This window comes from Triticum dicoccoides, chromosome 4A, assembly GCF_002162155.2.
Source record: "Triticum dicoccoides isolate Atlit2015 ecotype Zavitan chromosome 4A, WEW_v2.0, whole genome shotgun sequence".
NCBI classification, from domain to species: Eukaryota; Viridiplantae; Streptophyta; class Magnoliopsida; order Poales; family Poaceae; genus Triticum; species Triticum dicoccoides.
The window spans coordinates 674,126,583-674,140,516 of record NC_041386.1 but is presented as its reverse complement, the minus strand read 5'-3'; the positions used below and the strand labels follow the sequence as shown (position 1 = coordinate 674,140,516).

At 44.9% G+C, this 13,934-nt stretch overlaps 4 protein-coding genes across 5 annotated transcripts; 1 reads left to right on the top strand and 3 right to left on the bottom strand.

The window, feature by feature from the left end:
- Positions 1–6: 6 nt before the first annotated feature.
- On the top strand, positions 7–4,572 carry LOC119287886 (transcription factor GTE1-like). The gene is made up of 9 exons (XM_037567509.1): positions 7–153; positions 732–969; positions 1,207–1,374; positions 2,126–2,203; positions 2,950–3,174; positions 3,272–3,367; positions 3,827–3,885; positions 3,990–4,140; positions 4,233–4,572. Exons 2-9 carry the CDS (start codon positions 853–855, stop codon positions 4,392–4,394), a joined length of 1,056 nt encoding a protein of 351 aa, XP_037423406.1. The 5' UTR covers positions 7–153; positions 732–852; the 3' UTR covers positions 4,395–4,572.
- Positions 4,556–6,194, bottom strand: LOC119287887 (serine/threonine-protein phosphatase 4 regulatory subunit 3-B-like). 2 transcript variants are annotated; one of them, XM_037567511.1, is made up of 6 exons: positions 6,008–6,194; positions 5,610–5,690; positions 5,290–5,398; positions 5,005–5,089; positions 4,846–4,909; positions 4,556–4,759 (listed from the first exon to the last, which is right to left on the bottom strand). In XM_037567511.1, exons 1-5 carry the CDS (start codon positions 6,071–6,073, stop codon positions 4,861–4,863), a joined length of 390 nt encoding a protein of 129 aa, XP_037423408.1. In that variant the 5' UTR covers positions 6,074–6,194; the 3' UTR covers positions 4,556–4,759; positions 4,846–4,860. The 2 variants fall into 2 exon arrangements, with proteins under 2 accessions (XP_037423408.1, XP_037423407.1); XM_037567510.1 differs by having other exon boundaries at positions 4,850–4,909; positions 6,008–6,193.
- An 848-nt stretch (positions 6,195–7,042) lies between these two features.
- LOC119287885 (peptide methionine sulfoxide reductase A5-like) lies at positions 7,043–9,027 on the bottom strand. The gene is made up of 4 exons (XM_037567508.1): positions 8,692–9,027; positions 8,162–8,274; positions 7,722–7,866; positions 7,043–7,602 (listed from the first exon to the last, which is right to left on the bottom strand). Exons 1-4 carry the CDS (start codon positions 8,983–8,985, stop codon positions 7,405–7,407), a joined length of 750 nt encoding a protein of 249 aa, XP_037423405.1. The 5' UTR covers positions 8,986–9,027; the 3' UTR covers positions 7,043–7,404.
- A 307-nt stretch (positions 9,028–9,334) lies between these two features.
- LOC119284050 (pentatricopeptide repeat-containing protein At2g35030, mitochondrial-like) lies at positions 9,335–12,461 on the bottom strand. The gene is made up of 2 exons (XM_037563349.1): positions 10,266–12,461; positions 9,335–9,751 (listed from the first exon to the last, which is right to left on the bottom strand). The coding sequence occupies exon 1, from the start codon at positions 12,459–12,461 to the stop codon at positions 10,593–10,595; it is 1,869 nt and encodes a 622-aa protein (XP_037419246.1). The 3' UTR covers positions 9,335–9,751; positions 10,266–10,592.
- Positions 12,462–13,934: the final 1,473 nt, after the last annotated feature.

The following is a 13,934-nucleotide window of genomic DNA, read 5'->3' as shown; positions in this document are numbered from 1 at the left end:
CCCCGCCCCAAGGTCCTCCGCCGTGCGAGCCTGTCCCTTCCCGCCTTCTCCTCGCCGCGCCGCCGGCCGCTCCACCCCAGCTCGCCCCCGTCCGTGAAGGCGACAGCCGCCAGCAGCGGCCCGAGTCGAGGGAGGGAGGGAGGTTCCTCTCAGGTGAGCTTCTCTTTCCCTTTCTCTCAAGCGTGACGCCCCATGCCCTCTGGCCAGTTCCTCGATTCGGACGATTCTAGGGTTTCATGTGTGCTGCGATCTAGTATTTGGTATGAACACTAGCAAGGGGAATGGATCTCGGACGATGAAGATTTTTTTATTATTTAGCAAAAACAGTGTTGCTAAATCTCGGCCGATGAGGCTTTTGTGCAGTATTTCTTTTTTCCAGATTTTTCTGGCTGGTTCAAGTTTTGGCCTGAGATTTAACCAAGCAACCAAGTCTCAATCAAGTGACATAACACCTAAGAAAGAAAAAAAAAGAAAATAAAAACTAAAAAGAAAATTTTGCACGAATCTCTACGCAAAATCTCACGAATATAGCATTGACTGAGACATAACCACTGGGATTTAGCAACACTGTTTTTTTTAATGGCAAAATTCTGTTGTTATTTTTTGTATGGATATTTTGGTCTTTCCACCCTCTCATTTATGTCATCTATAGCAAAGAAACATGATCATTTGTAACACGTAGCATTTATCAATTGGCAAAGCGCTAAATTGGGATATTTGATCAATTGCAGATAAAGATTGGGCAGTTTGGCCGGGGCAGAGCAAACATGGGACATTTTATCAATTAGCCCCCGCAACTAAAGCCGCAGTGTCGCTCGCTACTCGCTCACAGCCGGCGGAGACGAACCATAGATGGTGCCGGAGGACGGCGCGCAACAGGGGGCGGCCGCCACCGTGGAGCACCCCGTGGTGTCGGAGGTGGACTCGTTCCGGCGCCAGGTCGACGACCTCGCCTCCAAGACCGACGTGGTAACCCCGCCCCCTCCTAGGCTTGATCTTAGTTTCCGTCTCGCCTCAGTAGTGATTTCCAAGAAGGGCTTTGCTGCCAGAGCAGCTTCATTCCCAAGAGTGCGCCATTTTCGGGGATTTTGGCTATTGCATGATTAGGTGTCAGGTCTAGCGGTCTCCTGTTGCGATACTGTGTTCTTTCCCCCGAAGAATTAGGGTAAAGTTGCCTCAGGCTGGAACTGGCGTTATGTGTTGCAGCTGGAGAGGAGGGTGAACGAGGTGGTAGGGTTCTACGACGTCAAGAAGCATGGCAGTGGAGGGCGCAGGGCCAGTGGTAGCAGCAGGTATGCGGCGAATGGTGCAAGGGACAGCAACTGCAAAGGGATGCCCGACCTCATGCGCCAGCTTACCGGTATCATTCGCCAGGTGATGATCTTTCTTCAGCTGTGGTTTATCCCATGATTCATTGTGTTTGCTGGCTACTCATGCTATATTCTTGCATCCTGGAGCGTGTTTTAGAAAGTCGGGCTGGTGCCAGGTTTGTAATTCACAGGTCAATTTAGAACATTAGAAGGCTTTTCGACCTTATCAATCCATGTGACTAATGTGGCAACCTAGACTTTTTCCATTGCTTGTAGCGATTACCTGCACATACTGATTACCTGCACATACTGCTCCTGTTCTTTCCAGCAAGATAGATTTATAATGGAATCAAGATTTCTGCTACAAGTTTCAAACAGCTGCCAAATTTATGTATGCTTCCATGAACATCAATCTGGTTCTTTTTGGCTGTGTTCATTGGTAGACCATTTTTCACATGTGGTCTTCTGGCGCAGTGAATGAAATCAGCCTAAAATATATGATCTGCAGCTTTTGCTGAATGCGATCATCTGAACCTAACTAAAAAGCCTTGCAAGTGAACTTACATTTTTTTTACTTGGCTATATTTTTGGGATTGATTCAATCACTATATGTGGAAAATCCTTTTTTTAATCTAGTGTTCTATGGTGTAATACTCAGTACAAAGTTTATCATTCTTTAGCCACCTTCCAAGTTCATATTCAACTACTGCAGTTAAAAACTCAAATGTGTGATTTCTTTGCCCTATGAAAAGCCTTCTGTTGATCTTTGCAAAATTTGGCACTTGATTCTCTTTTCTGTATTCATTTTCTTCCAGATCACGTCTCATGAATGGTCAGCGCCATTTCTGCAACCAGTAGATGTTGTAGGCCTACAACTTGATGACTATCACAAGGTAATACTGCCAGTACAGTTTGTCCTGGATTTTGCTAGATTTCTGTTCCTACTGAAAGGAATTTTAACTATAAGGGATACATTTTGGTAACTTAAATGTGAATTAGTTCTGATGGTAATGTTTATAGTTTGCATGACCTAATGTTGGCAAGGCATCAGGATCTAAAAAACACAAACTGACTTTGATTGCATATGACGTTACTTGTGATTCGCTGCAGGATTTTTTTTTTCTGGTCTCCATTCTGCTTTCAGTTGACATGCTGTTGCACTTTCTGAGAAGATTTTCAATGTCAAGGGAAAAACATAATCCTGTATTTGCTTTGAACTTTCTGAGAAGATTCTGAATGTCAAGGGAAAAACATAATACTGTTAAATCCTCCCTTATCTATATATGGAAAACATGGCTGGGTATCTTATTAGCTGTTAATTGGTTTTGTAACTATTTTTTGCCCTCTTCCATGTACATGAAACTGAAAACCATTGCTTGGAACTCTAAGATTGTAATCATCCCTAATCTGTAGAAGGAAAACATGGCATATTAGGTTTTCTGTTTATATTACAGCTGTAATTGGCTTTGCCACTTATTATTTACCTTCTATAGTGTACTTCATATTGATGTATCCCTTGAGTTGGTAGCGAATATGTTTTTCTATATTTAGTATATCAATAAGATGGAGTTGCTTCGTTGGTTTCTTTACCTGAAGCTTGTTTGTAGTGACTCATATCTTTGGTTTCTACATTTTGCAGATTATAACAAAACCTATGGATTTCTCGACCATCCAAAACAAAATGGAAGGGAAGGATGGTACCAAGTATAAAAGTGTTCGAGAAATACATTCTGATGTTAGATTAATTTTTACCAATGCAATGACATACAATGATGAACATCACGATGTTCACATAATGGCCAAGTTATTACTTGAGAAATTTGAGGAGAAATGGCTCCAGCTTCTCCCTAAAGTTGAGAATGAGGTGGATATTCGTAGTCTCATATGTTACCATTTTTGTTTTGATTTGGATATGTGTCATTTAGCATTTGACAACAATAAGTTGGATCCTATTGTTTTAGGAAAGGAAACAACAGGTGGAACCAAACGATGCTCCAACCACAGACACTTCTCCGGAAGATGCTATTGCAAAATTAGCAAAAGATACTGATGATGAGGTCGGCCCTCTCATGGACTGTTATTCTTTTTATTGTTGTGTCGGTATTGATTGAAGCAACATATACTGACTTCAACTCATGTTTAGAAAAAAAATGGCCCCAGACTTTTATCAACATGTTTCTGTTATCATTTAGTTTTTTGTCTATTGATGTATCGATATGAAATCCTTTCTTGGCCAGCCTGAACATGCTTCTGTATCCTTGTCAAATATACTCCCTCCGTTCCTAAATATAAGTCTTTGTAGAGATTCCACTATGGACTACATACGGAGTAAAATGGATGAATCTACACTCTAAAATGCATCTACATACATCCGTATGTGGTTCATAGTGTAATCTCTCCAAAGACTTATATTTAGGAACGGAGGGAGTATATGCCTTGCATATTCACTGCAACCCCTACTGTGTTCCCTTGTTTTGTTATTAGATATTCAGTACCTTTTATTTCTCATGTTCCAGCTGAATGAGATTAATAAGCAGCTGGAGGAGCTTCGGAACATGGTGGTTCAGAGATGCAGGTACGTCTTAAAGACGTTTATCTTATGCCTATAAATTTGCTGTTTGCTACAGACTTATAGGGGTGCCAAGCCTAAAAAAGTTACTTTTTTTTTGGATCTTGTAGAAAAATGACCACAGACGAGAAGAGAAAACTCGGTGCAGGCCTTTGCCACCTGACCCCGGAAGATCTTAGCAAGGCACTGGAGCTGGTGGCACAAGACAATCCTGACTTCCAAACTACAGCAGAAGAAGTGGACCTTGACATGGATGCTCAGGTAAAGCTCCTCTATTCTAAACCCTAACCGCACTCAATGCGCCACATTGTTTTTAAAAATGTTAACCATGCTTCCTGCACGGGCCGTTGCAGAGCGAGACGACCCTCTGGAGGCTGAAGTTCTTTGTGAGGGAAGCGTTGGAGCGACAGGCCAGCACAGCCGCGGCCCCTGGCAAGACCGACGAAAACGCGAAGAGGAAGCGCGACATCTACAATGCTCTAGCCAAGACCGCCTCGAAACGGATCAGGAGATAGCCTGGTTCAGGATGTTTCTGTAGAAGTAGCTGTCACACGGGACAATTTTCTCCCTCGTGTGGCAGTGTATATATGAACATGAATCTGCACTAAGCAGTGGCACCTGACCTGGTCTAATGTGTAGCATGTTATTGCCACCTATGGTAAAATACAGAGCAATGTTGATGCAGCTCAAAAATAATAATCACAACAGAGGTGATGTTTATTATTACATAAAATTGACGGTGTGTGCTCTGCACATGGCGCTGCGAAAAAAGGGCATCCTAATTCAATAAATCCTGAAGAAAACAACAGAGGTTAATTTTCATTGGTAAATTTCCTAACTCATTAGCTTCACTTCATAGGGCAAACTGTTTCTTGAGGAGCTGCACAAAACAATTTAAAAAATCTATGCTGACATTCTTATCTTTGGGGTGAAAGAAACATCAAAGGGGTTTGATTGTATGGTCACCTACCATCGGCGCCACTACCAACCATCAGGCCTCAGTTTTCTCTGCACTTGGCAGATGGTGTCCCTGCAAGATACCATACATTAGCATCATCATCAATCATGCTTAAAGCATAATGAAACAACATTCGCATTAGCATTCTCATTGTGATGGTGACATACCACACATTGGAGCACGCCGCCGCGTCTAGGAAGCTCAAGGAGATGGACAAGCCGGTCTCGGGATCGAACCACGAGATGAACGTCCCTGCGAGAGAGATTGAAGATGGCATAATCACGGTGCTATTGAACAGAGGGGAACAAACAAAATAAAGGCACCACCATTGCAAACAAATTAACTTAAAACTTCCATCGTTTTTGCGATGACTTTTTGTCGGAGATTCAATTGTCGAGAGAACAGAAAACTGAAAGGGGAAAGCAGGGGAAGCAAGAGAGGGGCTTCTTCACCTTGGCGCCTCCGGTAAATGTCGTCCGGGGTGATGAGATGCAAGAGCATCGTCTCCTTATTCTCCGCGTCTATGACAGCCAGAGCGATCTCCTTCTCCGATGCCGATCCCTGCGACAACAAACATACGGGAACGAACAAGGCCATGAGCGACAACCTAGTAAATCAGCGAAACCCCCAATGTGCTATTTAGGGGCATTATTATCATGCAATCTGCTCTGCCACTCCCTCCGTCGCCATATATTGGTTGTAATAACATCTTATATCGTGTTGGAAAGGCCGGAAGCACTGCGAATCTCTGGTGAACAGGCGTATGCCATACCTCGAGGTGGTCGATGGTGACACGGCCGGCCCCATAGTCGTCCCATCCACCGCCATCGTTCAACCTAAACACCTTGACAGGCTGCACAAGATTTTTCCGCAACATTACTCTGCAGTTCATCAGTAATCGTGCGTCTCATCATCTCATGTCATCACGTGTTCATCAATTCACCAGATACGATCATCAGAGATGTACAAAGATACTAATACTGCTTAATTCCTCCCAAGCACAGACAAGAAAAATCTTAATTTCCGCTAAAAGATGAGAGATCTCTTGAGCGAAATCGGCTGGCTGTGCATCCAAGCCGCCGAGCCGGGAGCATAAAACCAGAGGGCGCGCGCACAGGGGAACGGAGAGGCTCCGGACTTTCGAGGAGGCCGGGGAGGTCGATGGCTTACCGGCATCGGCGCGGGCTGGGGCGGGACGGCGGCAGGCGCCGGCTCCGCATTCTTCTTCCCGGGCATCGCGGTCGCCGCCGGCTCCGGGACCGATCGGTGAGTGGTCAGCGACACGGCGGATCGCCGAACCCAAGTACACTCTTTTTTTCTTTTCTTCTTTTTTGACCCGAACCCTCGTAGTACACCCGGAGGTGATGCTGAGTGCCAAGTTATTATAGTGCCGGGCCGGGCTCCAGGGAGCCCTTTAATTTGAAAATTCGAAAAACATATTTCAAAGTTTCAAAAAAAAATAAATCCACGAAAGCTTATACATGTTCTCTTTTTTTTTGCGGGTAAAAAGCTTATACATGTTCACGGCGGATCTGTAAATTTTCGTTCAAAAATGTTATGATCTGTAAGCTACGCAAAGAAAACAAAATCCTGGCCCAAAAAATATGGCTCATTTTCATGTATGTATTTTGTTTTTGTTATTGTACGCCATGTGTGAAAATATATTGTTATGAAAATGTTCACAAACATGTTATATACATGTATTTCTGCATACACAAATGTTTTTTATTTTTTTATTTTTTTTGCGTTGTAGAAATATGGTGTTTAAATATGTAGTCCGTCCGTCTCGGAATAAGTGTCGTTGTTCTAGTTATTATTTAAATAAATTAAAACAACAACACTTATTTTTGGGGCGGAGAGAGTATATTATTGTGAAATGGACTCCTTTGGCCATTTTTTAGGTGAGACACCAGTATTTTGTTCCTTTTCGGGTTTATTTGTGGGGGTAGCGCAAAACCAGGGATGCCGTTTAAATTTTTTAAAACAAAAGGAACCTCAATAGAATAATCAGCAGGGGCAAAAATGAGAATTATTATGCATTGCAAACGATCAATATTAATTGATACTGCTTTATTGCAACTTTGTTGGGAGCAGTAGTGTTATCTCCATCTGTAAATATTCATTTCTTAATTTACAAGAATTCCATTCAATTCCCTAACAGATGATTGATGAACTGATGAATTGATGCTTCTATACACATGATTGTGAATAAAATGGTTTGTGAATAAGAACGCTTCTATACATTTTCACAATTGAATCGACCAAAAGTTACATCTTACAACTTCACCACATGTCCAGCAAGCCCAGAACAAGATACACATGAGTATACCAAACGGACGGAGAAAAACTCCAAATCGACAGATGATTGATGTTATCTATAAACGATGTAATGAATCACCGTGACCAAGTGAACAATGAAGCGCTGCAGTCTGGCTCCTGTCAGCAGACTGCTGAGACATTCCTACGAAACTTTCCGGCAAAATCATGCAGAACTCTCTTGTTTCTATGTTGGATTACAATTTGATGGATTTTACAGTTTGATGAGAACCGGGACCAGAATGGGCTAGCTAAATGTCGCGTAGGATGGGCCAGCCTTTCTTGGCAATCTCGTCAATCTTGGAGCTTATCTTCCTCTGGGTCTTTGGAGGGCAGAGCTCGGCTGCATACGCATTCAGCTTCGCGGCCAGTGTCGATGACAGGAGCTCCTCCTCTGGCAGGTTCCCGATCAGTTGCACCAGGAAAGGCTTGCGCTTCAGCTCGAATTTCTAGCATTCAGATCGATTTCACGTAAGTGCACGACATACATAAAGAGGACTCATTATTCTACTAGAACGCCATTTGCATTGCAGATCTCACAAGGAAGAATAATGAATGACATAGATACCTGATGTTCTGGTTCAGCCGGATAAAATGCCCCCAGTGGTTGGATCTTTGTGGTAATAACGCTGCTGCGGTCCTTGGCCTGTTCCCTTTCTTTGGTAAGAGCAGCCAATCTGGCCTCGAGGGTCCCATTTGTGAAAATGACGGATCTGTAACCACACAAATGAGTATTTGCTGACAACAGCTACCATCATATTGTGCTATACTACTGCTATGCACACAGAGGATAGTGAGGCAAATGTGTCACACAGCCGTGTAACATTCTAATCAAGATCAAATTCCTTGAAGGCATGAAACCAAGGGGAAAATGTTGGCTTTGTTGCGATAATGCCATATGCTAAAATACCATGAAAATGTAGCGTATGGAAACAGATGATCACCACATCCTGAAATGAGTCAATTTACTGACGGAAAATAAGTCTAGAGAAAAAAAAAGTCAATCACCTGTATTGGTTGCCAACATCCGGTCCTTGTCCGAAGACCTCCCGTGGATCGTGGCTTGCCCAGAACACGTCCAAAAGCTGCTTGTACTGAATCTGACGGGGATCATATTCGACCTGAACAGTTGAAGTGCAAGCAGAAGTCAAGGCTAGTCATGGTAGCTCAGAAATTACTCAAGCGCTGATTAGCACCTCAGAACTTGTACATTTTTATAATGGGCAGAAACGCAGCAAGATCACGCGCACCAAGACCAAAACATGCCCAATTGCTTCTAAACAAACACGCCTGATTGCTTCAAGCATACGCCACACCAAGCAAATCAGGCATGTTAAGCAGGCCCAAAGCATTCTATCCATGCAGGTCATGAAACATTCGTTCATTCAATCACTGCTAGTTTCACTTGCGCGGATAAAATGGTTTGGTTTAATAACCAAGCACAGAGAACAGGCTATACCAATAGCAGCGACAAAAATGAACATTATCAAGAAAGGAGCTGGCGGAAGGGGGCGGGAGGAGGGCTCTGTTGGTACTACCTTGACGCACTCGGCGTGGTCGGCGAGGTTGCGGTACTCGGGGTTGGCCTTGGAGCCGCCGGCGTAGCCGACGGAGGTGCGGAGCACGCCGTGGAGGCACCCGAACGCCGCCTCGGACCGCCAGAAGCTGCCCAGCGCGAACACCGCCGTGGCCGGCGCGCCCCCGCCCGCGCGGACCGTGAGGCCCTCGCCCCCGGCGCGGACGGTGAGCCGCGCGCCCGAGGCCGCGGTGGCCAGGAGGAACGCGAGCGCGCATAGGAAGGCCGCCGCGGCGGGGGAGGACGCGCGGGCCATCTCGTCGGCGTGGGAGGGGAGGGGTGGGGAGGCGCGGCGGAGATCGGGATCGGACGGGCGCGCGCCGCGAGCGAGCGACCTACCGTCGGTGGGTGGGGGGTGGGGGTGGGGTGGGTTGGTCCGGACGGGACTATTCTGAGCGGGGGTGGACGACGAGGAGTGTGGGGGTTGGTCGCTTCGCCCAGCTGGGCTGTCCGGCCCGCGTGAGTGGGCCTGCTGGTGGGCTTCAAGGCCTGATTTTGGGCCTCAGAATGTACAAAAAAACTGGTTACCCCAACAATCAGAGTTCATTCTCAAACAGAAAAAAAAAGAGAGTTCATTGTTAGCAATAACTCATTGATTTCCCATTGAAGATGCTTATAACTCATCCCAACAATTTTTTCCCGAAAGAAAAAACCCCATCCCGACAGTTTGCATCTACTGTAAGTGCCAAGAATCTCAGGCATATCTGGTGCAACCAAATCAGCATAACTGTTCTTGGCCACGCCACTTCGTCCAGATCCTTTCATACGAGCACGACACCTATTACAATGGACTTGCTTCTCAAAGAAAGGTTATTACAGTTTACAATGCACGATGCATCGGCTCAACTGTGTGCACAAACAGTTTTGCAGTACCGTCCGAGTGTTCTAAACCGTATACGCTGTCCATTCTTGATTCCTCCCATTCCAACACCAAAAGGAAATTCCTCTGTACATACATACATGGCAGAGTTCACAAGGCAAATTGCCTTTTGGGAGAGTGATCCCAAAGTTCTTGCCTGCAACTGTAGCAAATAGCAAGTTGAGTCACACATGACCTTCCACAATCCAAGACAAAAATTTATTTGCAGAATTGCGTGAACACTGCAGTAAATTTGAGTCCATGGATAAAATTAACATAGACTTTTTGGAGCACCATGATGCCCTACCTGAAGCAGGGCAACACTGTTCGCTCAAATGATGGTTCAGCGATTCTAGATTCTCTGCTACTTCTATATTCTCAAGTTACTTGTACTCTTAACCTGAAGTTAAGCAACGAAAGTCTAGAGAAATCTTTTGCATGCTATAACTTGATTACCATGGAGTTACAAAGCATGCAAACGTAATATGAGGTCTAGGTATGTTTGATCTTTTTTCTTTCTTTGTATAACAACTATTGATATTATACAATGAATTTACCTCAAGTTACAGAACTGATAAGGTACAGAACATATGACAATTTGCTAGTAATTCATCAAGCAATAAACAAAGGAGCTAACACATACAGAGAAGAAGGCTTCAAACTGATAAAGAACATACCCTGGAATAGCAAGCACAACATGGCAAAGCCTCGGCCAGTGAACCAGAGAAATCAGATTCAAACACCACAGATAAAGGTCAAAACTTCTGCAAGGTCCTTGACTGTCACCCAGCTTCAAGAATATATTGACATTCTACAGAACTCTGAACAAACAAGAGCCCAGGTGTTTGCTAGTTATAATGCTCCGAAGATGGGGACCAACTTAGCCTGGGGTAACACCAACACCATAGGTCTAAACTCTACAATGTACGCCAATTGTCTGATTTAGTGGTGCAAAATGCCTCCCTCTGACAAAATCCTGGAACTTTACTTTCTTATATCTCAAATTATGCTTGAAGATCCACCAGATCCTCATCCATAAGCTGCATGTGGTCCCTGGGATCACTGCCAGCCATCCTCATCATGTGATGAATATCTTGCAGCAGACTATAAATCAACTCAGACTCACTGTGGGACTTGTCACGTGCTACAAATACATGCACCTTATTTGCCAGCTCAATCCAACTACATCCCGGCTGTTTCTTTAGTCCTCGATCATTCATCTGAGACCGAATCTTTGCTGCTTCTTTCCACTTACCAGCAGAAGCATAAATGTTAGACAAGAGAGTGTAGGTTCCAGCATTATCAGGCTCTGCTTCTAAGAGATTTCTTGCTGCCAAATCACCGATGCTTTCATTTCCATGTGCGTTACACCCACCTAGAAGCGCACTCCATACAGTACTGGATGTAGGCTTAAGTTTAAGACCGTTGATTAATCTTTTGGCATCATCAAGTCGCCCGGCTCGGCTACAGAGATCAATCAAGCAAGTGTAATGCTCATCCCGCACTGCAATGGACTTATCCTTTGCCATGTATTCAAATATCCTAAGCCCTTCGTCGACCAAACCAGAGTGGCTACATGCTGAGAGCAATCCCACGTATGTGACGTCATTAGGCTTATACCCATTTTCTTGCATCTTTTCATACAAAGCTATAGCTTCTACACCAGCCCCATGATGTGCATATGCTGCAATAATGCCATTCCAAGATATTACGTCCTTCTCCCCTGAGAGATCAAACACCTTCCTTGCCAATCTAATTTCTCCACATTTGCCATATAAATTCATGAGTGTGGACTCGATAAAATTATCAAACTGAAATGGTGTTTTGCATATCATCTGATGCACCTGCTGCCCTTCGCTGAGTCCGGCGAGATTGCTGCACGCATCAACCGCACCCAAAAACGTCACCTGGTTTGGTCTGATCCCATCAACGAGCATACCGTTAAATACCTGCAGTGCCATTTCGCTCTCATTACCTTGCAAGCAACCATTCATCATAGTAGTCCAGCTGACTACATTCCTTTTAGGCATCTCGTCAAAGAGCTCCTGTGCCTTCTTCAAATCTTTGTTCTGGATAAAACCGGTGATCATGATGTTCCAAGAAGCCACGTCCCTCTCGGGCATATTCATGAACAGATCAAGAGCTTCATCGATCCTGAGGTTCCGGGCGTATCCAGAGATCATGGCATTCCAGGAAACAACATTCCTCTCCGGCATGCCATCAAACAGCACTCGAGCCTCGTCCACGCTCCCGCTCCGTGCAAGGCCGGCGACCATCGTCGTCCACGACATCACATTCCTCTCGGGCATTCTCTCAAACAGGTTCCGTGCCTCGTCCATGGTCCCAGACCGCACCAGCGCGGCCAGAAGGATGTTCCAGGAGCCGGTGTCCCTCACCGGCATGCTGTTGAACAGCGCGCACGCGGCCCCCGTGCGGCCGGCGGAGGCGTAGGCCTCCAGCATCGTGTTCCACGACACGACGTTCCTCTCGGGCATCCGGTCGAACAGCGCCCTGGCCTCGTCGGCGCGGCGCGCCCGCGCGTAGCCGGAGAGGAGCGCCGTCCAGGTGACCACGTTCCGGCGCGCGTCGGGGCGGTGGAACAGCGCGCTGGCCTCGTGGAGCTGGCCCTGGCGCGCGTACGCCGCGACCATCGCCGTCCAGGACACCACGTCCCGGTCCGGCGTCCGGTCGAACAGCCTGCGGGCGTCGGGGACGCGCCCCGCGGCGGCCAGCTCCGCGATGCGGCGGTTCGGGTCTTGGACATGGATGAACGCGTCGGTGGCGGAGACGGCGGCGGCGCCGTGGTGGGAGAAGGTGGAGGCGAGGCGGAGCCGCGGTGAGCGGAGGCGGCGCAGCGCGGCCCAAGCTGCCATGCTTAGAAAGAAGGGGGAGACTTGTGTGGTGTGAGATCTCACATTAGGAATGAGTTCGATTTTTTTGGAAAAAGTATACATGTTCAAATATTCTTAAATTTTGTGTAGATACACATCATTGTTTGATGTACAACCTTAAAAAAATCAGCTCCTAATTTATTTTACATTTATATAGAAACAAAAAAGACAAAATCAAACGTTAATAGTGTCAAAGTATTATCCACTCAAAGTTGCCACTATTCACATTCAAATTTGTCTTTTTTGAATCTCTCAATGTACATCAAGTTCTGAGCTGATTTTTGTTGTATACATACCTCAAATGAATGTTGTCAAATGATTTTGATTTTTTTTTGAAATGTCTAAATATGATTTATTTTTTCCGGTTGATCTCGATCTCACCTAAATGTGAGATCTCATACAACTTGTGCGAGATCCCATGTTAGGTGAGATGAATGAGATTGTCTTTTCTAAAAAAATATATACATGTTCAAATATTCTTAATTTTTTTATAGACACACATCATTGTTTGATGTACAACCTAAAAAAAATTCAACCTCTAATTCAACTTACATTAATAGAAACATAAAAGACAAAATCAAACGTGAATAGTGTCAAAGTATTCACTCAAAGCTGCCACTATTCACATTCAAATTTGTCTTTTTTGAATCTCTAAATGTACATCAAGTTCTGAGCTGATTTTTTTTAGTTGTAGACATACCTAAATGAATGTTGTCAAATAATTTCAGATTTTTTTGCAAGGTATAAATATGAATTTTTCGGATTGATCTCGCGATCTCACCTAAATGTGAGATATCATACAAGTCTCCCCCAAAAAAGAGGCAGCGACTCCTGAACCCCGATTTAGAAAGGGTGCTACCGCCACGTCGGACAACCAACATGGAACCTCTGGCCTACATGCGAGCCGATAGCGTGGAACCCCGATTCAGTCTGCTATCAAGCAAGGCTGATTTGAAAATCCAGAGTGTGTGAATTGAATGATCTATGTTTAGGTTGCATTTGATTGTAGGACCAAATAGAATGAAATGTAATCATTCCATTCTAAGAATGGAATGGTTCCATCTCCGCATTTGATTAAAGGAGTAGGATATAATGCGTAACACTCAAATTCATTAACGTTATCTATAATACCTAAATAGTTCATCCCCATTATCTTATTTCTCTTAACATGCAAGTTATCCAACTCAGCAGTAGGCCACATCAGCAACTTTTGCCTTGCATGAGATGCCACGTCTGTATTCTCTTCCCTTTTTATGCAATTTAAATTCCTTCTGTGTGTAGCCTTCCCTGGTCACTAAAGTGAGCTGACTGCTTCGTCTTTCCCCTTCCATAACTGATGATCATGATTACTCCTAGACAATAAAATTCCTCCACTAGCGGCATGTGCGCCCATTGGGGTCCGTCTACATCTCCACTTCTTTCACTATCCCTCCACCTTCATCTCTCTGCATCCTT